General features: G+C 37.9%; 1 protein-coding gene across 1 annotated transcript in view; it reads right to left on the bottom strand.

The window, feature by feature from the left end:
• Positions 1-27,217, bottom strand: part of XPO4 (exportin 4) — a 126,026-nt gene that overhangs the window by 43,308 nt on the left and 55,501 nt on the right. The window contains exons 5-9 of the mRNA XM_070749812.1: positions 23,402-23,518; positions 17,712-17,865; positions 10,372-10,484; positions 6,899-7,056; positions 6,507-6,681 (exon numbers count right to left, since the gene is read on the bottom strand). Coding sequence (XP_070605913.1) covers positions 6,507-6,681; positions 6,899-7,056; positions 10,372-10,484; positions 17,712-17,865; positions 23,402-23,518 — 717 coding nt within the window. The remainder of the gene's footprint in view (positions 1-6,506; positions 6,682-6,898; positions 7,057-10,371; positions 10,485-17,711; positions 17,866-23,401; positions 23,519-27,217) is intronic.

Genomic DNA, 27,217 nt, shown 5'->3' on the forward strand with positions numbered 1-27,217 from the left:
TTGTTTGTTTGTTTGTTTGTTTGTTTCTTTATTGGATTTGTATACCGCCCTTCTCCGTAGACTCGGGGCGGCTAACAACAGTAAGAAAAACAGCATATAACAATCCAATATTAAAACAGTTAAAAACCCTTATTATAAAACCAAACATACATACAGACATACCATGCATAAAATTATAAAGGCCTAGGGGGAAAGGGTATCTCAGTTCCCCCATGCCTGGTGGCAGAGGTGGGTTTTAAGAAGCTTACGAAAGGCAAGGAGGGTGGGGGCAATTCTAATCTCTGGGGGGAGTTGGTTCCAGAGGGCCGGGGCCGCCACAGAGAAGGCTCTTCCCCTGGGTCCCGCCAAGTAACATTGTTTAATTGACGGGACCCGGTGAAGACCCACTCTGTGGGACCTAACTGGTCGCTGGGATTCGTGCAGCAGAAGGCGGTCCCTGAGATAATCTTGTTGTTCCCATTAGTTGCCGATATACTTAATTCCAATTTTTAATGTGTGACAATGCCTATTTTCCCCCACTGTCTGCAGTAGGCTTTTAGACTAACAGATAATTTCTTATGATTTGAACCCAGTATACTATAAACCTTCAAAGAATCCAAACAGCTAGTTGTACAACTGGAGCAACGTATGATATTCCTTCCTATTAGCGATGTCTCTATTTTCCTGTCAAAATGTTACACAAATTCCCTCAAACCTCTGGACCAATTTTGCAAAAATAAAAAAGGAAGTTTGCTTTTGGAAAAAGAAGTCTCTTCCAGTAAACTGTTATTTTTAAAAATGGAAACAAAAGTTGATTAACATTACCACATACAGATACAGACATAAGATATAGAGAACATATTTCTCTTATGCAAAATCAGAGGATTTAAAACAATTCCAACAGTTTACCTCCCAAATAAAAAGGTAAATCCCAATAGTAGCTCAAGAATAAATTATCAGAAAGTGTGCTTATAATAAAAATCACATTCTAACTTTTGAAATATAACGTTCTTAATTCTTTCAATTCTTTACCTGACACACGAAAGATTGCAGTGGTCAACTAATCCAGCAGACCTTTTCAGCAAATATGATCCAGGGTAAATGAGGGAAAGATTTTTTGCTAGTCTTATTTTTCATTTATATGGCATTAGATATAAAGATATGTATGGAAGAAACTAAAAAGCTATTCCAAAACAATTTTAATTGGAAAAAAATCATTTAAAAAAGAAACTGCATCACAAATACTTCCTATATGTTTGAAGCTATATATAAAATGACAAAACATGAAAGAAATTAATCTACGGACATTAATAAATATTTACAAATGTTTGTACCAAAAAACCTCTCTGACCCGTAATAGAGGAGTTTTCCATTTTTTTTCAGGCCGCAGAAACTATAATTTAAAAATAAAATCTCTCAGAACCCCTGATCAAGAGTCAAAAGTCTTATTGATCAATATTTGCTGAATTTAAATAATTTCCCCCCTTAACCTTTCATAGAATCTTGTCAAACTCTCATGGGACTCCATAGTTCCATGAAACAGAGTTTGAAAACCTTGTTCTGAAAGGTTTAAAAAATGCAGACAAGTCTTCTCTTTTCAGAAGTCCATGGAAATGGTTAAAGCAAAAGGAGAAGAAAGAACTGTGGATACTACTTTTAGATTTATACCATTTCACATGAAAAATGTGTTCTTAATTCTTTTTTTCTGAAAAGCAAAATACAATGAAGGGGGAAATGGCTTTAATATACTTCAGTGTTGGTGGCTTACTCTTTTTGTTAACTTTTTTTTCTTGTACTATTTAGTTTATATCCATTTGCAGATCTGCCTATAAAGGAAATTGAGACCAAATTTACTAATTTAAAGTAAATTCAATCCAAAACTGTATGAGTTTTCCTGAATAAACTATTCTTTTGTATATTACATATATCCAAACATATATCTCTAAGCAAACTAAATTATACAAAATTGATTTTTCCAACAAAAACAAAAAAGCAACTGGAAAATAATATTAGAAATGACTATTCTGAAAAGCACAAAAAAACTTTTATTGTTTCCTTGAAACTTTGATAGTTTTTTATTTCAAGAAAACTATTGTTTTCTTGAAATGTTTTCTTGAATATCGTTTTATTGATTTTATTGAAACTTTTATTTCATTGTTTAAAATGTCTGCAAACTTTTGTTAACTTTGATTAGGATGGCATGTTTTTCCTATGTGCATGTTGCTTATATCAAATGTTTTTTATATTTTTTCTTTAAAAAAAATCAAATTCATTTAAAAACTGAGAATCAGTTTAATGCAGTCCTGGGCTAGAAACTGAAGTCTCCCCCCTTAGGCACTAACAACTTGGTTAACTTTTGAACACTCTTACTCAGACCACTGTGTAAGGTTGTTGTGAAGAAAATAGGAGGAGGGAATATTGTGTAAACTCATGCTATCTTGACTTGTACAAAATAAAGATGGGGTATCCATTTAATAAATAAGAATTAAATCCTGCTTAAGCACTGGATTTGCTACCATGCTAGAATTAATAACAGATAAAGTTCTAGATAATAAATAAATAAAATGAGTTTTCACATCTCTTTTACAAATCTGCTGCTACGGAAATTATTATTTTTTCTATTAATACTGACGTATTAGCAAAAGCCACAGAAAAAAATTAAACATGTAATTCCCGACATGCTGATTAGCTCTACATACTGTTTAAATTAATGAACAATTAATAATTTCACAGTGCAATACATAGGGTGATGGAGCTTCTTCATTAGATCTAAATTTCCAGTAGTGAAAGCGGCCGCAACGGGCCCTTACTGAAGAAGACTTTAGGACTATCTTATATCATTACTTCAAAGTTTCAGAGCTAGCAAAATCAGCACGGTTCAGTTCACGCACCCCACTGCTTGTTTTCTCAGTCAACATTTTATTTTATTTTGTTTATTTATTTATTTTGTCCAATGCACAATAATACAAAATGAAGGCTATAGAGGTTATACTCGAGTAAAATATATTAGAGAACAAATAGAAGTGAAAATTTAGGAAGAAAATATATCAATTAGAGAGTAGAAGGATATTATGAGAGTAATAGAAGAATAGAATAGAAGAATAGTAGAAACATAGAAACATAGAAGACTGACGGCAGAAAAAGACCTCATGGTCCATCTAGTCTGCCCTTATATTATTTCCTTTTTTAAAAAAAAAAATTTTAATTGATTTTTTTAAATTTTAACAAAAAGATAAAACATAAATGTGTGTACCATCACCAAACAAAATCATATATCCCTCCACCAGGGAAGATTCAATTCTATATCTTTCATTTACCTCAGTTCTGGGTTACATTGCTCATTCTTTATAGAGTGATTGAATTTTATTTTTTACATTTGCATCGCTTACTAATATTAATATATGATTTTTAACCTTTTCCCACCGCCTCATTGTTGCTACTAATTTCTCTTCATTATAATTATGTAATCTAATTTCCATAATTTCGTAGTGAATGTGACCCTTATACTATTTCCTGTATTTTATCTTACGATGGATATACTGTATGTTTATCCCAGGCATATTTAAATTCAGTTACTGTGGATTTACCAACCATGTCTGCTGGAAGTTTGTTCCAAGGATCTACTGCTCTTTCAGTGAAATAATATTTTCTCACCTTGCTTTTGATCTTTCCCCCAACCAACTTCAGATTGTGTCCCCTTGTTCTTGTGTTCACTTTCCTATTAAAAACACTTCCCTCCTGGACCTTGTTTAACCCTTTAACATATTTAAATGTTTCGATCATGTCCCCCCTTTTTCCTTCTGTCCTCCAGACTATACAGATTGAGTTCATCATGTAGATATGACATATGAGATATAGGAGAGACAATAGGACAGGGGACAGGAGGCTATGTCTTCTGCAGGGCTTCGGTCGTTAAAAATCTATCTTTTAATCTATTTATCTATTTTATTTATTTATTTTGTCCAATGCACAATGAGGGTTTTAGTGGGTATATATCTATATACACATAGTAAAATACATGATGAAGGTTATAGAGGAGATACTCATAGTAAAATATATCTAAGAAATAATAGAAAAGAAGGTATATTAATACAACATATCAATGAAAGAATAGAAGAAGAGATATAGGAATAGAAGAAAGGTATAGGAGATATAGGAGAGCAATAGGACAGGGTACGGAAGGCACTCTAGTGCGCTTGTACTAGACTTGACACAACTTTTCTAATGATTCTATGAGTGGAATGGTCTGAGGTAAAGCTCTGTATAACGGAGATTTACCTCAGACCATTCTCCGTTATACAGAGCTTTGGAACAGGCTCACGCTTCTGATTACTACAAAGCTCAGCGCAATGCAAAAATCTTTTGCTATTTAGGAAGAATGCAGGAAGATAATTGCCTGCTAGAAAGAACGCTGAGGACATTAGCCCCATGCTAACTACTTTATGGAAATCTGTCAAAGATGAGATGAGGAAAATCAATACAACACAATAGTAAAACTCATTCTCCCCCACCCCCTTTTTTTGCTCCATTCAAAATCTATTTCCCCGCTATGGACTTAAATATACAAAGCAAAAATCAATACTGTAAGGGAGGAGCAAAGTTTCTCTTATTATTATTTTTAATTGTGTAGTATTGTCAGGACTAATAAAAATTCTTGAATTGGTAATTCAAGATCCAACCATGTGAAATATTCATAAATAAGGTAAAAAGCTGAGTTACTAGAGTCTATAATAATAACAATAACAACAACAACAACAACAGTTATTATTATTATTATTACTATTATTACTACTATTACTATTACTACTACTACTACTATTATTATTATTATTATTATTATTATTATTATTATTAATTAGATTTGTATGCCGCCCCTCTCCAAAGACTCGGAGCGGCTCACAACAATAGTGAACAATGTAAACAAATCCAATACTTAAAAAGACATCTAAAAACCCATATCATTAAAATAACTATACAGAACTATACAGAGATTCAGTTCTGATTTGGGGGGAAACACTATTTTTAATATCTAGAGGCACATACGTTGTATTTATCTACAACTCTTTAAAGCAACTACATCGTTTGCTGGGCACAGATGGCTATATCATCTGAAGTATCTATTTAGAATTGGATCTGAAGCATCGGATATCTCTCCTAGATTCCAATGCACTGATATCTCATAAGCTTGTCTTTATCAATATGTGGCCAACCCATGGAAATTGCGTTTGCAATTGAAAAAAATACCTTGTCTACCATATCACGTCTTCATATACTTAAGAACAACAGATATTTTAAACACTTTGGGGACACAAGGACATACTGTGCCAGTATAAACCTACAGGGTATTAAGAACTGTCAATGCAAACTCCTCGGCAAGAAATATTATACCCATCTGGTGTTTGAGATACCGCCATATGTGCCAAAACTAGGAATCGAAAGGCCACAATGATTTAATATCTAAAATTAAATTCTAAAATTAAAACCAAATATTTTATTTATTGCTTTCAGCATTGCTGTGATAAGAGGGCTTTCTGGATTTCTGAAGACAATGCATTCTAAATGATGGTAAAAATGTAAATGATATTTCATTCAAACTATCAATCTCAAGACAAAAGTCACAAGTGTTTAAAATACCGAGTCCTCGGAGAGGGGTGGCATATAAATCCAATGAATAAATAAAATAAATAAATAAAATAGCCTTTTATTCCAATACAATTTTTTTTTAAAAATCCCTATTATATTTTCAAAAGGGAACACCAGCAGAGATTAGGGAAATTGGTCTCCTCTGTCAAATCCACTCGGGCATTATATAGTACATGCTCCATCCAACAATTACTCTTGACTTATTCTGCTAAATTTGAAAATTGGAACAGTTTGAAATCCGCCTCTTATTCCTAAATCTTAATGTTATAATTTCCTTATAAATACAATTACAAGTATAGACCACTATACAGAAAATTTCTTATAATATGAACTCCAGGGTATACATATTTATTTATTTATTTTCAGTTAATTGCTTTAAACTTATAAAGAAGGCAGCAAAGGCTACAAAAACCTTCACTTGTGGGAAATTATCCGGTTCAAACTTGCTACATCCAACAATGTCCATATAGTCCCCATACAAAATGTTATTATAACAGGAACTAAAAAGGAATAATTGGAGTAACATAATGCCAAAACCTCATTTTTTCATGCTAATACCAAACAATATTAAACTGGGGAAAAAAATCAAAACACAATATAAATACATAGTTCACTGCAGAACTGCCAATCCTGCATCTAGTTCTAGAACATCACTCTAACTCAGGGTGATTTTGTGCTTCATCAGGAGCCTTTAAACCAACTAAATTTCTTCATAAAACAGAACAGGACCCCAGAAAAGGATGCAGCTCACTGTAGCCATTACAAATTAACTGAGTACTAAGGGGAAAAAATAGCAGCACGAGCTAGACATTACATAAAACTAAAAGTATTTGAAAAGTCCCAACATTTTGGAAGAACCTCACAAAATTAAAGTTGCTACTTACAACTTCTTCCAAGGCTGCACTCCTTCCAAAAGAGCAAGTGAGATGTGTGAGGCAGTTAACAAACGAAGAGAATAGTTCATTTGGAATGGCTGTTAATATATTGCGAGGAAATACAGTGATCAAATTGCTGATTATACTGGATATGCCCACAGCTTCAGAATCTTCTATCTCAATCCTGTAGACAAAACATGTGGGTTTGTTTTTTTTAAAGAAAAAGAGAAAAGCTCAATAACTTTATTGCAAAGTTTAAAAACATTTCATTATTGCTTGGGAAGGTATCTTTATGTTGCGGGGCTATGCCGCTCTTCAAACTGTTCTTGGAAGAACAGAACCCAAGTCCCACCTCCCTTGACCAGCAATCCCAAAATCTAGGAAGTAAGCATATTACCTACCCATTGATGGTATTGAGCAATCCCTCAATGAAGTGAGCCAAATAATCAACTTGAGAGCTTTCGTCTGGAAAGGCTGGGCCGTGAAGAGAGGCTAGCTGGGCTAAACACTGCAGAGAGTCTTGTGCCATATCGGTGTCTTCTCTAATTTTCCGATGTACCTTTTCAGAAGGGAGAGGGTTAACACCACATGAGAAGGTGGGGAGAAGAAAGATGTTCTTCTGCCGTAATCACATGACACACTCCTAAAGAGCGTGAGCAAACGCACATGCACCCCACCGCCGCCACCACCACATAAACAGCTTCCCCGAGTATCTCGTGCGTTAGTAGTCATTCCTTGGTATGTATGCAAACTGCCGCTTCAGTAGATCAACTCAAACAGTCGTATTAAAATCAGTCGAAGCCGGGGGACCTACCTACATGTTAAAACTGCCTATGCATTTTAAGTCTTAGAGGGAAACAGTTGCCAGTCAATCAGACATGCTGCTCCTTCTAAAAACAGCAATAATGACAGCCATCTCTATTATGCTAACTATGCCTGGGCTACACTGCCTTGCTAAAGTTAGTTGACAAGTTCAATCAGGAGTATATAGATGCTTCTTCAGTAGAGGTAAACATCAACCTCTCAAGAAACCAAACAGAGTTCCGTGAATCAAACGCTTCTTATAAATTTCCTATTGTTTCTGTTTGCAAGACTGCTCTCTTTTTTTGGCATTAGCCTACTTAAGGGATCCTCGTGGACAATAAATCACTGCTATAGATCAATCATTTGTAGACTGAATATTTATAGCAAGCACGGGCATCTAGAGACCAATCTTTAAAGACAACGTCGGATGCACAATAGAATTTCTGGATTCAATATCCTGATGATATGTTATAAAGTATTATGGGACAACTGTTTTCTCCTTGATTAAACAAATTTAATATTTCAAATGATCATTATAACCTAACAAATACTAGTCTCACAATCAATTTAAAGGCACGCTAAATTAATTAATTTTTTATTTTTTATTTATTTGATTTGTATGCCGCCTCTCTCCGGAGACTCGGAGCGGCTATTTATTTTTATTATATTATTACCTGTGCTTAACATGTTTTATAAACTTCTTGCAATACAGTGTTTAAGACAGAAAACCTACAACAAAGTATAATGTACAGTTATTATACCTCCAACAAAATACACACTCATGGTGAAAATGGAGATTTTTATTTATTTATTTATTTATTATTTATTTATTTGATTTCTATGCCGCCCTTCTCCCAAGATGCAGGAGTTATTTTTATTTTAAAAATAAAAAAAAATTTTTATTTATAAAGAAAATTTGAAGTTTAGCGTCACAAAAAACTAGAATATATTCTCTAAATAATAATGACACATGTAATTATTTTAAAAATTAAATTCACTACTGCTTTTGTTGACAATCAAGAAATGTACAGTTGTTATACCTACAATAAAATATGCACGTTGTGAAAATGGAGATTTTATTTATTTATTTATTATTTATTTATTTGATTTCTATGCTGCCCTTCTACTAAGACCCAGGAGTTATTTTTATTTATAAAGTAAATTTGAAGTTTAGCTTCATAAAAAACTGGAATACCTACAAACTAGAATATATTCTCTAAATAATAATGACACATGTAACTATTTTAAAAATTAAATTCACTACTGCTTTTGTTGACAATCAAGAAACGTATTATTTAAATTGAGTTACAACTGGAACAAATCCACACTAAATGAGGAATTTATAACCATATGTAGGAGATAGCTGTTTTGGAGATCCAGTGAATAACATATAAATAAAACTATTAACCCCTATTTCACTAATATGGAGTTGATGTTTAGTGGAGAAAGTGAATCTGGTGAAAACAATACTTAAATCTAAAAAATAGTTCCTTTACTAACAATCAAAGGAATTTAACTCAAACTTGCTAATGAAGAATTACATTAGAAAGGGTTAACCTGTAAACCTAAAAGCTATTTGCTCCAGGAGGTCCCAGCTGACAGTAGCAACTGTCTGGTTGTCTAGACAGCTGTTCATATTGTGTGCAGCTGTTAAGTGGTCTGCCAGCAAAGTTTTTTTTTAAAATGCCTGAACAAGATTAAAAACTTACAAGTAACTATATAACTAGCCATAACTAAATATTTTGAAAAAAATAGCATGCTATATAAAAGCATTTTTTAAAAAGTCTTAAACACATACATTGTTTTAAAAGCAATAATCCCAAATTCTAACTATCTCATTCTAATTTAGGGAAAAACAGTTGCTGTTTATCTTCCAAAAATAGATTATCTAAGGCAGATGTATAATGCTAAAAACATGGTCCATTTCTCCATTAATTCATAGAAAATTATCATACCTTGGGGGGGGGGGAGAATTTACACTCAAGTTGAAAAAAGTTATTGCTATTGTATTCTCTATCAATTTTTGAAACATATTTATACAGTAAAAATAAATATGAAGTAATTTCTATGTTGTCTAGATTTAATAATACATTAAAGCACTGAGCTAATTCTAGAATAATAGGCATTATGTAGAGTTTTGTTAGTTTTAATTCATTTTAATTAGCATTTTATTCTGTTTTGAATGATTATTTATTATATGTTGGTTCTATTTAACAAGTAAAAAACCTTTAAAAATTCACATAGGTTCTAAGCTTTTAAACATCTACTGCTTTTTATCTTATTTTACACCATTTCCTTATATTCAACTTGTTCTTCACTTTGGCTTAATTTTTAGACCTAATTTGACTGTTACACTATCTTTGCTATGCTGGGTTGTTGCTTCTGAATTTTTCTTTTTTCTTTATTGGATATTAATTGTAGTTAAATTGGGATTTACTTCTTCTTCGTATTGAACTTGCAAATGACTGGACTGAACATTTCACGAAGAGCTCTTCACTCCAATAGCACAGGCTGGTTCACACGAAATGCCACAAATTCTTATACAGAACTAAGATTCCAAAGGAAAAGCCATATGCAACATGCAGGCACACTTATGGTACATGCCAGAATAAATATACGTTTCCTAAATGGAAACATTATCCATGTATGAAGTTGCCAAAAGGGAAGCAGCTTTAAGCTCCCTTTAGTTTTGTTTTACTCTATTTGCATAGTGCCTAAGAGGAGAGCACAGACATAGCTTGATTTGCATTTACAATCAGCTAGAGAATTTTTATTTGACCAGCAATACTGAAGAAGTAGCTGAAATCTACCCAACAACCTTGTCCTGTTTAAATCACGGCCATTATTAAATTAAACGAACACAATGCAGAGGAATTAATACCAACATTGACCGATTTAAAAGATTTAACCGGTTGCGTTGGTGAAGCATAGAGTATGATTTATGCAACTCTTACCTGAAGTCTTCCTACTGCATCCAAGAGGGGTAAAAAAATCCAACCACAATCTGAGAAATAAGTGATGGGAGCTGTAGCTTTGTTTGCTACTAGCAAAAGAGAACAATGGAACTTACTGTAAAGAAAAGCTCCATCACTCTGCTGTCCAGGAGGGTCTCACGCCAGGACTCCGTTGGCTTTAACATCACATTTTGTGAGGATTCGAACATAGCTATATAATGTCTGCCTAGTTGTCTGGTGTCAAGGTCAATAGCAACATTCCAATTTGTCCGCCTTTTCTTTTTCTTTTTTTTAAACCCCTGATACAACAGGTCCCATTCAGAAAGAATGCAATGGAAACAAAATTTAAGCCTCTTCACATACACAGCATAATTCATGCATGAGGACAAGGAATAAAAGATATTGTACTGCAAAAAAAAAGAGAACACCCTAGGAATGCCAGATAACAGTTTGATCACAATGATGAAACATTCCATAGTGGCTCAATCGTGTAATAATTGTTCCGATGAGACAAGGGACAAAAATGATACCACATTCAACAGGTATCGAACCTGTCCAAAATATGCTCTGTATATTAAAATGCTTTTGGCTGGTTTTATCAGATGTTGCCTGGCAATTTTAAGTCTTTGAAACCTACTAGCATATCCTACATACTTCAAAGGATTCAACTGAGTTTAGCTTCTTGTTAGATTAAAAAAGTGTATCAATTACACACATGCGTGCGCGTCTACACACTTCACAGCAGGGATAATGGATACGTGGTTTAAATCTGGAACTTTATATCCCAACCTAATGCACACATGTCCCACTAATTTTGATTTGAGTTTCTTCGCTAATAACTTTACATTGGACCGGTCTTTAAAAGACAAAACATATGCTATGTTTCAGATAATACAGGATAATCCTCTAAAAAGGATATTAGTATATATAGAGAAATCAATATAAAAATACAAACATAATACTTTGTGCATTTACATTAAGCAGTACTCCACAGTTGCAATGCTATGAATACTTAAAACATAGGGCAGTTATCCAGAATGCATTTGCACTTGGTATTCACTAAATTACACATAAATCTGATAAATTACTACAACACTCTCTACATGGGGCTACCTTTGAAAAGTGTTCGGAAACTTCAGATCGTGCAGAACGCAGCCGCGAGAGCCATCGTGGGGCTTCCAAGATTCACCCACATTTCTTCAACACTCCGTGGCCTGCATTGGCTGCCGATCAGTTTCCGGTCACAATTCAAAGTGTTGGTCATGACCTTTAAAGCCCTACATGGCATTGGACCAGATTACCTCCGGAACCGCCTGCTACCGCACGAATCCCAGCGACCAAACAATGCCGTTTGGCGGGCCCCAGGGGAAGAGCCTCCTCTGTGGCGGCCCCGGCCCTCTGTAACCCACTCCCCCCGGAGATTAGAACTGCCCCCACCCTCCCTGTCTTTTGTAAACTACTAAAGACTCACGTATGCCGCAAGGCATGGGGGAATTAAGATATTCCTTCCCCCTACGCCATTACAAGTTATGCATGGTATGTTTGGTTTTATAAGGGTTTTTAGTTGTTTTATCAATTGGATTGTTACATACTGTTTTTATCATTGTTGTTAGACGCCCCGAGTCTACGGAGAGGGGCGGCATACAAATCCAATAAATAAAAATAAATAAATAAATAAATAAAAACAGTGTATTTGAAAGAAAACCGTTTGATTATCTATCTGCCTAAAGATTTTGGAAGTTTTTAAAAGTTAACAAATGCATAAGTGTACATTGTTGAATCTCATGTAACATTCAGAAATTTATTTTGATTGGTTGCGGGGAGGGAACACCACCATACAGAACAATGGAATTCAATTAGTTTTGTAGTTGAATACTAATTATTCTTTTAAAAAAAAGCATAATAGTTTAAATTTTATTGAATAACATTATTCACACCTTTTCCGTTGCACTGGCCACGTAGCCAAGTCCAAAACTCTGTTGCTAGTTTCTCTACGAACTTATCTTCTGTTACACTTTTTTAATTTGCCTTTTTTTCTTTGATATATAACTTTCTCCTTAAAACTATTGCCCCAAATTTCTGCCTAACATTAGCTATCCAAAATTCAACTTTTCACAAGCTTTAAGTTTTGTCCATAACTTCTGATACAGAGATTGAGGCTTGATTAAGCATATAGGGTGAATTACATACTCTCTCCTTGTTTTTTTCATTCTCCTCTCTTTTTGTTGTCTGTTTATGTTTGACAGTAAATCTATTGTGCATAGGGAACCTGTTCATTACTTTGAAAAGCATCAAAGCCAATGATAAAATAATAAATGCTTCATAATAATTGTTCAGAGTCTATTAGTCAGTCTTAAGTACATTTTTCCCTATTGAAATACACTATAGTTTGTTTGTTTGTTTGTTTGTTCGTTCGTTCATTCATTCATTCATTTATTGGATTTGTATGCCGCCCCTCTCCGCAGACATACCGACAGACAGTATTCAATTTCAAAATGCTAAAAGTACTATTTTAATTTTGAATAAGGAGAAACAACATAAAAGTCCTGTAACAGCAATTGCTGGAGAAAAAATGATTTTCTCCTTTTTTTCTGTAAGCCAATCCTGTAGCTCTTCATTTTGACAGTTACAGCATATTTGCAATGCAGTTTAGCATTAAGGCTTGCATGAGTTGATAAACATCAAATTCCTTCTTAATTCATCTTTTTTCTGAGGATGAACTGGAATCAGGAATTAAGATTCATGAATGAAAAATTCTTAAAGAATCCCATACAATCCAGCATTCTGTGACAAGGATTATTTCAGAAGCCCAAGCTACAGGGTAGTGGGTAAATATTAGGACTGAAAGGCCCAAGGTCCAAATCCACTTTTAGCCCTGGAAGCCAAATGGGCGATTCTGGTCTCATTTGTCCTCCTCTCTCAGCACAATTAAACTAACAGGAATGTCACTGTGTGAAGCAAAAAAAAAGAATGGGGTACAATATGTCATGCCTAGAGTTCCTGGAAAATGTGAAAAACTGTGGACTGTGGATGTGGGGGAGACATCCACATGCTGCAGGCCTGTTTTGCCCCCCCCCCCCAGTGGAATCTGCTGATGAAGGCTTCTCTGACCAAGAAGGCATGAGTGACAGGGAGGAGGAGAGTGGGGCAGACAGCTCAGAAGGAGATCAATTATCTAGCTCCTCCTTGGATTCAGAACAAGAGTTAATGATACAGCCACGCATGCGGAGAGCCATGCATAGGCAACAACAACTGAGATATTATTATCAAAGAAAATGAGGCCATCTGTGGTTGGGTGGGGCTGTGGTAATTAGTGAGGCTGCTATAAATAGCAGCCTGTGGGTTTGGCCATTGTGGAGGATTATCTGATCGTTGTGTTTCGTGACTGCTTTACAGACTTTGACTTTTTGTGTGCTGATTTTTCCCCCGCTTTGAAACTAAACCAGAGCAAAGTGTGTGTCACTTTGTGAAAGAAGAAGGACTGTGAATGACCTCACAGCTGCAAGCTAAGTATCACAGAACTGATAAGGGACTTGTACAAATTACCAGTTTGTTTGGAGACAGTGCTCTTTGCTATACCAAAAGAGGGATTAGTTTAAGTGAATTTTCATTATAAAGAACATTGTTTTGAATTTTCAAATGTGTGTGTGTCTAAAATTTGTACCTGTGAATTTTTGGGAGGAGTCTGCCAGAGAGCCCGACAGAACATGTTCTGTCACTCTTGAATCTCCCCTCATTTAGGGGAATATTATTATTATTATTATTATTATTATTATTATTATTATTATTATTATTATTATTTAGATTTGTATGCCGCCCCTCTCCGCAGACTCGGGGCGGCACACAGCAGTAATAAAACAATATACAGTAACAAATCTAATATTAAAAGTCTAAAATAACAAATCTAATATTAAAAGTCTAAAATCCCATTATTTAAAAAAGCATGCACACAAACATACCATACATAAAACTACATAGGCAATGGGAGATGTCTCAGTTCCCCCATGCCTGATGACAGAGGTGGGTTTTAAGGAGTTTACGAAAGGCAAGGAGGGTGGGGGCAATCCTAATCTCCGGGGGGGGGGGTGGAGCTGGTTCCAGGGGGTTGGGGCCGCCACACAGAAGGCTCTTCCCCTGGGTCCCGCCAGCCGACACTGTTTAGTCCACGGGATCTGGAGAAGGCCATCTCTGTGGGATCTAACCGGCCGCTGGGATTCGTGCTTTATCTAAATAAAGCTTGTTTTTATGAACCTCTTATTATTTTTCCCTCCACTGTCTTTCGTTCTAAAGCAACGTAGTAATGTGGTCCTTCTACATTGGGGAGCTACCCCAGCCCTTAAACTATTTTGTTGGCATATAAGGCATGAAGACAAATCTCTAGATTTTCGATATGGCACAACAGTGCCCCCTAAAGTGTCTGATAAGTTGGACCCACAGTTAGAAGCCAGAATCAAAACAATCCAGCTTTTGTTCCCTTAAAAAGCCATGTAATCCTATTTATATACTGTCATAACTTGGGAAAAATAGACCGCATCTTTAGAATTCTATCGAGATTACTAAAATTCTGGCTTTAATTGCTAAATTTTTTTTTTACTTGCTATCTAGATCCAGAACATCCTAGTAGGCTGACACGCAGAAAGTGGCTTTCACTTTTCCTCTATGTTCTGCAGAACTGAGGATGGTGCTAAAAATTACACACAAAAGGGAGAGACAAAATAGTGGAGCATATTAATGTTCCATCAGATCTAGATGCTACCGCTAACTAGATCCCTAGTTATGAACTGTGACAGTTCATATGCTGAGAGTCAAGGTTTTATTCAAGAAAATAGTAGTCAAACCAGCTCCAACCAGAAGTAGGCAAAATTGAACGAGTCCAAAGACGGGCTACAAGAATGGTGGAAGGTCTTAAGCATAAAACGTATAAGGAAAGACTTAATGAACTCAATCTGTATAGTCTGGAGGACAGAAGGAAAAGGGGGGACATGATCGAAACATTTAAATATATTAAAGGGTTAAATAAGTTTCAGGAGGGAAGTGTTTTTAATAGGAAAGTGAACACAAGAACAAGGGGACACAATCTGAAGTTAGTTGGGGGAAAGATCAAAAGCAACATGAGGAAAATATTATTTTACTGAAAGAGTAGTAGATCCTTGGAACAAACTTCCAGCAGACGTGGTTGGTAAATCCACAGTAACTGAATTTAAGCATGCCTGGGATAAACATATATCCATCCTAAGATAAAATACAGAAAATAGTATAAGGGCAGACTAGATGGACCATGAGGTCTTTTTCTGCCGTCAGACTTCTATGTTTCTATGTTTCTATAGGCAAAGTTGGCTCTTCTATGATTTGTGGACTTCAACTCCCAAAATTCCTGAGCCAATCATGCTAGCTCAGGAATTCTGGGAGTTGAAGTCCACATGTCATAGAAGAGCCAACTTTGCCTACCCCTGGCCTAAGACTAATTGTATCGATCTTCTTCACAATTCTACATGTGTTCACTTTTTTGTTTGCTTTTTCCTATATGCTATATACAATGATCCCCCGGGTATTGTGACCCCGATCATTGCGAAATGGCTATATGGCGATTTTGCAACCCGGAAGTAAAAACACCATCTGCGCATGCGCGCCCTTTTTTCTATGGGCACGCATGCGTAGATGGCGCCGGGCAGATCAGCTGCTGGGCGGCTTCCCTAGGTCTTCCCCCTCTTGCTGGCGGGAGGGCGAGCGGCGGGCATCAGCGAGGAGTTTCCCCACCGCCCACGCAAACTCCTCACTGCATTGTCCGCCGCCCGCTCGCGCATCGCCCGCCCACGCATCGCCCGCCCACGCCGTTCATTCTTGCCGCTTCCCAGCTGAGTCCTGAAGCGAATTCGCTTCAGGACTCAGCTGGGAAGCGGCGAGAATGAACGGCGTGGGCGGGCGATGCGCGAGCGGGCGGCGGACAAGCTGAGTCCCCTTCCCAGGAACCCCAATCTTCGGCTCCTCGCTAGCGCTGCGGAAGTAAAAACACCATCTGCGCATGTGAAGATGGTGTTTTTACTTCCGCAGCGCTACTTCGCGAAAACCCGATCATTGCTAGGGGTCCTGGAACGGAACCCTCGCAATGATCGGGGGATCACTGTATTCCCTTTTCCCAGTAAGTACACTTTTCTAACCAAACAACAGTCTAAACTTTGATATAATAAGGGAATTTCTCGGGGTGGGCGGAAGTGAAATTTTTGGCAGAGCAGCCAAGAAGTTCCCAGCTTACAGACTAAGGGTGTCATGAAGTTCAATCTAATGGGTATTGGCCAATATAACAGTTATTTATTGGGGAACTCTTGGAAAAGGGGATCTGAAAGCAGATTTTAAACTATCCCCCCCCCAATTTGCAATATACAGTAGGGTATTTACCAGAAGTCACTCTTTCCGTTCTATTTTTCTCTGCCTCTCTTTTAATGTCTCCTCAGAGTTTTTTCAATGGGCTTTTTCAATTTCAGAATTTTGAAATTTTGGTGAATGTGGCTTCTACTTTTATGTACAGTAGTACCTCTAGATACGAGCTGCTCCACATGCGAGTATTCCAAGTTACGAGCTGCGACGTGAGCGAAATTTCTGTTTGACACCCAAGCTCAAATTTGGGATACGAGCCGAGCTTCCACTAGGTGGCGCAAGAATCTCTTTGCTTCCAGTTATCTCGGCGCGAAAAACAAAGTCTAAAGGCATTCGTGCGAGTTGATCGACTTACGAGCTCGGGTCTGGAACGAATTAAACTCGTATGTCGAGGTACCACTGTATCTATAAAAAGATGTGCTTTAGAGAATAACTTTGCTTATTAGAATAGTAATAACAATGATAAATATTATGCTTTATGGTCATATTATCCTCATAAATCCACCAATTATTTTTACACTATATCTATTTTTGTCATGTGCAATAATTTTTTTCTAAAGTAGATTAGATATTTCTGGGCGAAAAAAGAATAAAGAAATGCGTGATTCTCTATCTCTACACAGGCACACACAACACACACACAAAAACACACACACGTACACACACACTGGAATAATCGCTATACAGTAGTACCTCTAGATACGAGTTTAATTCATTCCAGAACAGAGCTCGTATGTCGGATCAACTCGGATCTTGAACGAATGCCTTTAGACTTTGTTTTTCCCCCGCTGAGATAACCAGAAGCAAGGATTCTTGCGCCACCTAGTGGAAGCTCGGCTCGTATCCCGAATTTGAGCTCGGGTATCGAACAGAAATTTCGCTCCTGTCGTGGCTCGTAACTTGGAATACTCGCATGTGGAGCAGCTCGTATCTAGAGGGACTACTGTATCTACTTCCTGATAGTCTTCCAGCATGCTCAGGTTTTACTCTTCTTTAGATTTAAGCTTCTCCTTTACAGGATTCATAGTACTGAAACCGAGGTATACATTCAGAGAATTTTGACAAACAATCAAAAGGATATAATTTGGAGGAAGAAAATTCCAGCTTAAGACCTGATTGGCTAGTGCAAGGTAACGTTGAAAAACCGAAGACATCTGAGCATTGAGATTTTCACGCCGGCTGAATTCCTGTAGTACCTCTACTGTGAGCATAAAGATCTGACGGAGATCGTCCTCCTGTGCAGAATAAAGATCAGATGTTTTAATAATCTTTCAATTTTGCATAATATAAATCGGTATGCAAATCAAGTTAAACATTCTAATTACAAGTCTCAGATCAATCTAACTCAATCCCTCACAGGCTGAATCTCATGCATTTGTTACTGAAATAACACTTACTGTATTTACTGGAGTATAAACCGAGTTTTTCAGCACAATCTGAAGTTAGTTGGGGAAAAGATCAAAAGCAACATGAGAAAATATTATTTTACTGAAAGAGTAGTAGATGCTTGGAACAAACTTCCAGCAGACTTGGTTGGTAAATCCACAGTAACTGAATTTAAACATGCCTGGGATAAACATATCCATTGTAAGATAAAATACAGGAAATAGTATAAGGGCAGACTAGATGGACCATGAGGTCTTTTTCTGCCGTCAGTCTTCTATGTTTCTATGCTGAAAACTCCGACCTCAGATTATACTCGTCACTGACGGCGCTTGGATGCTGCGATGGCCCGAGCACCGGTAGGGACATTTCAATTATATACGACTCCTCAGGGAGCGCATACAGATGAAGAGATACCACTGCGGAGCAGAGAGCAAGCGCTCCCTGCTCCACAGTGGACTCCGGACAGCCGCAGACCTGTGGCTGTCCGGAGTATCCGGCACAGGCATTGTGATGACATCATACGCTCTTTGACGGCAAGAAGACAAAGAGGCAGAGAGGCAGAACAGTGGGGGATTGAGGTAAATACTTGCTTTTTTTTTTTTTTTTGCCTATACCTGCCTTGGGGGGGACATATACCTGACTATGATGGCAGTGATGGTGATGACTGCGAACTCAGTAATATACTTTTTAGGTCATTTATTTATTTATTTTATTTATTTATTAGATTTGTATGCCGCCCCTCTCCGCAGAATCAGGGCAGCTAACAACAATAGTGAAACATCATATAACAAATCTAATATTTAAAATAATTTAAAAGACCCTAATTTAAAAGACAACCAAACATACACACAAACATACCATGCATAAATTGTATAGGCCTAGGGGGAAGGGCATATCTCAGTTCCCCCATGCCTGACCACAGAGGTGGGTTTTAAGGAGCTTGCGAAAGGCAAGGAGGGTGGGAGCAATTCTGATCTCTGTGGGGAGTTTGTTCCAGAGGGTCGGGGCTGCCACAGAGAAGGCTCTTCCCCTGGGTCCCGCCAAACGGCATTGTTTAGTCGACGGGACCTGGAGAAGGCCAACTCTGTGGGACCTAACTGGTCGCTGGGATTCGTTCAGCAGAAAAAATCCACAGAGAGGAAAAGGAGTGTAATTCCACCATCTGTTCATGTAGCATTACAACCCACTGCCATTGCTATGCCTCTGAGCATGAAGCACTTCTCTTCTTTCTGTTCTGAATCCATTCAGGAATGCTGACAAGTAAACCTTCTCCTATTCGTTTGTCCAAATAACTTGCAGTAACTGTAGTCATGATGGTGTCAGGCCAGTGCAGAAGTTGGTGATAAATTAACAGCTTGCCACACTATCTATAGAAGGCCTGGTGTTTATAGGAACTTGGGAGGGATGATTTTCATGAGGGAACAGATGCAGCAACAAAGCATTCTTTTGAGTGGTTCAAGGCCATTCTATGCCCACCCACCTGGGTGGAAGTAGAGGAAGGATTTGCCACGCTGGCACAATCTGAGGAAGTTTGTGGGTGGGGAACAAGGAATGTGAAATTTCAACTTTAAAACCCATCTTATTTAAGCCTGTGCTTCTCATGGTGATCAATATCAAGTTGCTTTTGGGGTACTAACATGTAGGAGTTGGGGAAAAAAACCTTATCTATCTATCTATCTATCTATCTATCTATCTATCTATCTATCTATCTATCTACCCACCCACCCCCCTCCCTCCCTCCCTCCCTATCTATCTATCTATCTATCTATCTATCTATCTATCTATCTATCTATTTATCTCTCTATCTATCCATCTATCCATCTAATCAATCAATCTATCTATCTATCTATCTATCTATCTATCTATCTATCTATCTATCTATCTATTATCTATCTCTCTATTTATCTCTCTATCTCTCTATCTCTCCATCTAATCTATCTATCTATCTATCTATCTATCTATCTATCTATCTATCTATCTATCTATCATCTCTCTCTCTCTCTCTCTCTCTCTCTCTCTCTCTATCTATCTATCTATCTATCTATCTATCTATCTATCTATCTATCTATCTATCTATCATCACCATCGATTTGTACAGAGACAATACAACACTTACTGACTTATTTTCAATTCCCTTCCTAATCATGCCAAGCATGGAATTTATGTAATTGTGTAATTAATGACATTAAATTTTCCAGGAATTTTTAGAAAGTTTTTAACAAAAGGCTTTTGAAAAACCCACTAATATCTCCCTGACTAATAAATATTTTACTGATACTTATGACCATAGTTAATATGGTAGGATTCAAAATTTGCTTTAAAAAGGCAATTGTATACTTTTTTTCTTCAGCTTATTTTTCTTTGATATGATAGATAATTCTATCTTTAATACTGTCTTCTACATTTATTCAGAACAGACGTTCTGGCATGTAACCTCCATGATAATTCCTGGGTTCCATTCCAGTTCTCTAATACAAGTAGAATAATGTTACATATTTTTCCAAGAAGATCAGCAATTTCACATGTTAGTCCTTTAAAAACGTTTGGATGGACAACATCTGGAACGAGTTATTTGGTTTCAGCCAATGATGTCAACTGCTTTTGCTTCCAAAGAATGTAAAGATGTTTTGTGGTTTTTAATTGCTGGATTTTTAAAAACCTAATTAACGATATGCTTTTTTTGTTGTCTGTTTGCATTTAATTTATTCAAACTTGTGTTCCTCTAAGCCAGTATTTATCAATTATTTGCTGTTACGCCCCTCTCCAGGAAGAAGTAAACATTTCGCATGTGCCCCACTCTCCGCTGGGACGATTGTTTGCCTTATTCAGCACATTTTGGCTGAAAAAACTCAAGCAGCTTATTAGCATGATTGGGATGTGATGTGTTTAATTGACGCCTTAATTTATTTGGCTTCGTGCTGTCCAGTGCCAACATTTTTAGACACAGTAAACATACTGGTCTTTCCCCGTCTCCCACTGTAGTTACAGTGAAGCCAAGTGCTACATACGCTTCGTCATATTTTTCTCATCTTAGCTTTTGGGAGACTTAAGTTTGTTTATTTATTTTATTTATTTATTGGATTTGTATGCCGCCCCTCTCCGCAGACTCGGGGCGGATAACAACAGTAACAAAACAGTATAATCCAATACTAAAAACAGTTAAAAACCATTACTGTATTATAAAACCAAACATACATACAGACATACCATGCATAAAATTGTAAAGGCCTAGGGGGAAAGAGTATCTCAGTTCCCCCATGCCTGGCGGCAGAGGTGGGTTTTAGGCAGCTTACAAAAGGCAAGGAGGGTGGGGGCAATTCTAATATCTGGGGGGAGTTGGTTCCAGAGGGCCGGGGCCGCCACAGAGAAGGCTCTTCCCCTGGGTCCCGCCAAGCAACATTGTTTGGTTGACGGGACCCGGAGAAGATCCACTCTGTGGGACCTAACTGGTCGCTGGGATTCGTGCCGCAGAAGGCGGTCCCTGAGGTAATCTGGTCCGGTGCCATGAAGGGCTTTATAGGTCATAACCAACACTTTGAATTGTGACCAGAAACTGATCGGCAACCAATGCAGACTGCGGAGTGTTGGTGCAACATGGGCATATTTGGGAAAGCCCATGATTGCTCTCGCAGCTGCATTCTGCACAATCTGAAGTTTCCGAACACTTTTCAAAGGTAGCCCCATGTAGAGAGCGTTATAGTAGTCGAGCCTCGAGATGATGAGGGCATGAGTGACTGTGAGCAGTGACTCCCGGTCCAAATAGGGCCGCAACTGGTGCACCAGGCAAACCTGGGCGAATGCCCCCCTCGCCACAGCTGAAAAGTGTTTCTCTCATTATCTCCGTCTCTCTGCTCCTTTCTTTTCATCCCTGTTAAATATTTTTCCACGGTTTCTCTTAAGGGTTTGTTATACGTACTTCATATCTCTTACTCTGTGCTATGTGCTATTGTTTGGTGCAAAAAACCCCTACAACCTGTGGCAAAAAAAGCATGTTCCCCGTACCCCGGGGTCACGTGCCCCCCTGGCATTGTTCCGTGCCCCCCCAGGGGGTGGCCGCCCCATAGTTTGAGAAACATTGCTCTAAGCCAGCGGCTCTCAATCTTTCTAATGCCGCGACCCCTTAATACAGTTCCTCATCTTGTGGTGACCCCCAACTATAAGTTTAGCGCCAATTCTTCCAACAGATCTTTAAGCTGATTGGCAAGAGGTCAGGGGGACACTCCCCTGTAAACGGCTGATTGGTTGGATTGTAAAAATATGTTCCGAGATGCCAGAATAGAAGCTTTAGTCGCTAACACCATTAGAAATTTGTCTTTTCCCATGGTCTTAGGCGACCCATGTGAAATGGTCGTTCGAACCCCAAAGGGGTCCCGACCCCAAGGTTGAGAACCACTGCTCTAAGCTGTCATAGCAATAACACTTAGACTTATACAATGTCAGCATATTGCCACCAAACAACTGGGTCTTCATTTCACCAACCTCAGAAGAAGAGAAGGCTGAGTCAGCCTTGAACCCATCAGGATTAAACTCCTGAATGTGGGCAGAGATAGCCCGCAATACTTCTTTCTAACCACTGCGCCACCACGGCTCTTATCATTTGGAAAGGAATTCTATACTGTCTTGACAGCCTTCCATTTTTATTTCTATAACTTTCTTGTTAGTATTTGCATCCTTTCCTTATGATATGTATGCACTGTAATTCAACTGTTATTACTTTCATTTGAGTAACTGTGAAAATGTATAAGAGAAAAGGAAAAGACAAAAGTATTGCAAATACCTTCAGATTATCTCCGGGACCGCCTTCTGCTGCACGAATCCCAGCGACCAGTTAGGTCCCACAGAGTGGGTCTTCTCCGGGTCCCGTCAACCAAACAATGTCGCTTGGCGGGACCCAGGGGAAGAGCCTTCTCTGTGGTGGCCCCGACCCTCTGGAACAAACTCCCCCCAGAGATTAGAATTGCCCCCACCCTCCTTGCCTTTTGTAAGCTGTTTAAAACCCACCTCTGCTGCCTGGCTTAGGGGAACTGAGATACACTTCCCCCTAGGCCTTTAAAATTGTATGCATGGTATGTCTGTATGTATGATTGGTTTTTATATAATGGGTTTTTAACTGTTTTTAGTATTGGATTATTGTTATATACTGTTTTATTACTGTTGTTAGCCGCCCCATGTCTGCGGAGAGGGGCGGCATACAAATCCAATAAATAAATAAACAAACAAACAAACAAATAAATAAATAACCCCCACCCACCCCCCACAAAATTTCTAATCTGAAATTTAATTCCTCCAGATATTAGTATTACACAATTCTCTTCCATATATCTGCAATCCCATATATCTTTCCCTGCTCACATTGTTCTTGGAAACACAGAAACGCATGCTTACCTGAAATATTAGTTTGCAATTGCCGTGGAACTCCATGCTTAATCCAATGTTGCTGGTTTTACTTGAACTTGAGAATTCACTTAGCAATGCAGTTAAAATGGAACAGGCCAGAGTTTGCTGGGAAAATTTGAAAAAATACATTTATTAGCTGAAATAATTTGCTGTATGAAATTTTTATTTTATCATATCACATCTCTTATCATTAAAATAATAAATGTCACATCTATTCTCAGATTTGAATTTGGTCAACTAGACTAGATGGACCGACTAGATGGACCATGAGGTCTTTTTCCGCCGTCAATCTTCTATGTTTCTATGTCAAAAAGGTATTTGTTACTTGGTTTTGATAGTGTTGTTTTTGGACCCCATGGTAGTTAAAAATGTGGAGAAACTATCTTGTGCATAAATAGACATTTCAGAGAATGCTTTCTAATTCAGACATAGAGGCATTATCTATACTGTGTTCAGTTCTGGAGACCTCACCTACAAAAATATATTGACAAAATTGAACGGGTCCAAAGATGGGCTACAAGAATGGTGGAAGGTCTTAAGCATAAAATGTATCAGGAAAGACTTAATGAACTGAATCTGTATTGTCTGGAGGACAGAAGGAAAAGGGGGGACATGATCGAAACATTTAAATATGTCAAAGGGTTAAATAAGGTTCAGGAGGGAAGTGTTTTTAATAGGAAAGTGAACACAAGAACAAGGGGACACAATCTGAAGTTAGTTGGGGGAAAGATCAAAAGCAACGTGAGAAAATATTATTCTAGTGAAAGAGTAGTAGATCCTTGGAACAAACTTCCAGCAGACATGGTAGATAAATCCACAGTAACTGAATTTAAACATGCCTGGGATAAACATATATCCATCCTAAGATAAAAATACAGGACATAGTATAAGGGCAGACTAGATGGATCATGAGGTCTTTTTCTGCCATCAGTCTTCTATGTTTCTATTTACAGTGATCCCTCGATTTTCGCGGGTTTGAACTTCGCAAAAAGTCTATACCAGTTTTAAAAAAATATTAATTAAAAAATACTTTGCGGGTTTTTTCCCTATACCACGGTTTTTCCCGCCCGATGACGTCATATGTCATCACCAAACTTTTGTCTGCCTTTAATAAATATTTTTTTTAATAAACTTTAATAAATAAACATGGTGAGTAATAATCTAAATGGTTGCTAAGGGAATGGGAAATTGTAATTTAGGGGTTTTAAGTGTTAAGGGAAGGCTTGTGATACTGTTAATAGCCAAAAATAGTGTATTTACTTCCGCATCTCTACTTCGCGGAAATTCGACTTTCGCGGGCGGTCTTGGAACGTATCCCCCGTGAAAATCGAGGGAACACTCTATTTAGCAATTTTTTATAGTGCCATGATTACAACCCTCAGTGACATAAAAAGATAATAAAACAATAGAGCGAAACTCGTAAAAATAATAATGGTCTAATCCACCATATATAGGTGTTTACTGCCTTGTTGCCACAAAACTCTTTAGAAAAGGTTCCATCATTCTCACCAGTTGTTGGAATATTGTCAAGGTTAGTGTCAAAACTGGCATCTTGAAGGACACTAACCCATAGTGCAAGGGCCATCATTGTAAAACACTGTTTCCAGCATCCTGCTATCCTTACACCCATAAATCAATAGAATATTGTTGGATTGATTCCATTTGGAAAAAGCAGGTGCAAAGCTATATAGAGGTTTGTACGTTAAAATCAGCACTTTGAATGGCAACCATAAATCTAATAGATGCCAGTGTAGGACTTTCCTTTTATCTGTAGGCCACCTCATTTTACGACAGTTTCTGAGCTGTATTTAATTGTAGTAATTTAGTCATATTTATTTATTTATTCGCTTTTTATGCCGCCCTTCTCCTTAGACTCAGGGCGGCTTACAACATGTTAGCAATAGCACTTCAGAAGAAAAGGATTTAGGGGTAGTGATTTCTGACAGTCTCAAAATGGGTGAACAGTGCAGTCAGGTGGTAGGGAAAGCAAGTAGGATGCTTGGCTGCATAGCCAGAGGTATAACAAGCAGGAAGAGGGAGATTATAATCCCGCTATATAGAATGCTGGTGAGACCACATTTGGAATACTGTGTTCAGTTCTGGAGACCTCACCTACAAAACGATATTGATAAAATTGAACGGGTCCAAAGAATGGTGGAAGGTCTTAAGCATAAAACTTATCAGGAAAGACTTAATGAACTCAATCTGTATAGTCTGGAGGACAGAAGGAAAAGGGAGGACATGATCGAAACATTTAAATATATTAAAGGGTTAAATAAGGTCCAGGAGGGAAGTGTTTTTAATAGGAAAGTGAACACAAGAACAAGGGGACACAATCTGAAGTTAGTTGGGGGGAAGATCAAAAGCAACATGAGAAAATATTATTTTACTGAAAGAGTAGTAGATCCTTGGAACAAACTTCCAGCAGACGTGGTAGATAAATCCACAGTAACTGAATTTAAACATGCCTGGGATAAACATATATCCATCCTAAGATAAAATACAGAAAATAGTATAAGGGCAGACTAGATGGACCATGAGGTCTTTTTCTGCCGTCAGACTTCTATGTTTCTATGTTTTTAACAGAGCCAGCATATTGATCCCACAATCCGGGTCCTCATTTTACCCACCTCGGAAGGATGGAAGCCTGAGTCAACCTTGAGCCGGTGATGAGATTTGAACCGCTGACCCTACAGTCAGCTTCAGTGACCTGCAGTACAGCACCCTACCTGCTGTGCCACCCCGGCTCATATGATGATAAATATGTGAGTTATCATGGTCGTCGCATGTTCTTTTTCTGAATCACCAGTAACCAATTTGATCCAGATTCAATAAGCCCAAAGCACTAAATACTTGGCAGTTGGTTGGGTTGAATAGTGGATAACTTTTATTTCATCATAGGAAAACCTACAAAGCTAAATTTGCCATTTATCTATCTTTTTATTTCTCTTTTATCAGTGTATTTAATATTTCTTCCCTTTTTCTGCTTGTTGGGCTTCTTGATTCTTCCCCTCTTCCTCTGAATGCTTATTCGTAAATCGGGGAAGGAAATAAATGCCCCTTTTCCTGCAATGAGAGTCAGTTGTGTCTCGCCTCATCAAGGCAGGCTATCATTTAGTTTGTCTCTTTATTTGACCCCAGGACTTTGGCCTTGTTTACTCAGCTTCTTTCTCATAAGGCCTTTGATGGCAGAGCTCCTTAAGCAGCCATCTTCTCTATTTTATTCCTCCTCTCTTGTCTGATTGGTGGCTGCTGATTGATTGGCAGCCAAGTTGGGCTGAGCCAAGAATCCAGAGGAAGGAAGGAGCATGGTTGGAGTCTTCCACAATGGCCAAACCTCTTAACCCATTAAGCCATAACTGGCACATCAACTAAAACTGGGCAAAGACCACTCCCGCCAACCATGATGGAAAATTATAGGCCAATTCTTTCAGGGTAAGTGCTACCTATTCAGAATTAATAGGTATTGGACCAGAATACCTCCGGAACCGCTTTCTACCGCATGAATCCCAGCGGCCGATAAGGTCCCACAGAGTTGGCCTTCTCCGGGTCCCGTCGACTAAACAATGTCATTTGGCGGGTCCCAGGGGAAGAGCCTTCTCTGTGGCGGCCCCGGCCCTCTGGAATCAACTTCCCCCAGAGATTAGAACGGCCCCCACCCTCCTTGTCTTTTGCAAGTTACTCAAGACCCACCTATATCGCCAGGCATGGGGGAATTAAGACATCTCCCCCAGGCTTTCTTATATTGTATGTTTGGTATGTATGTGTTGTATGGTTTTTAAATTGTTGGGGGTTTTTAATATA

The sequence above is a fragment of the Erythrolamprus reginae genome, chromosome 4 (genome assembly GCF_031021105.1).
Source record: "Erythrolamprus reginae isolate rEryReg1 chromosome 4, rEryReg1.hap1, whole genome shotgun sequence".
NCBI lineage: Eukaryota > Metazoa > Chordata > Lepidosauria > Squamata > Dipsadidae > Erythrolamprus > Erythrolamprus reginae.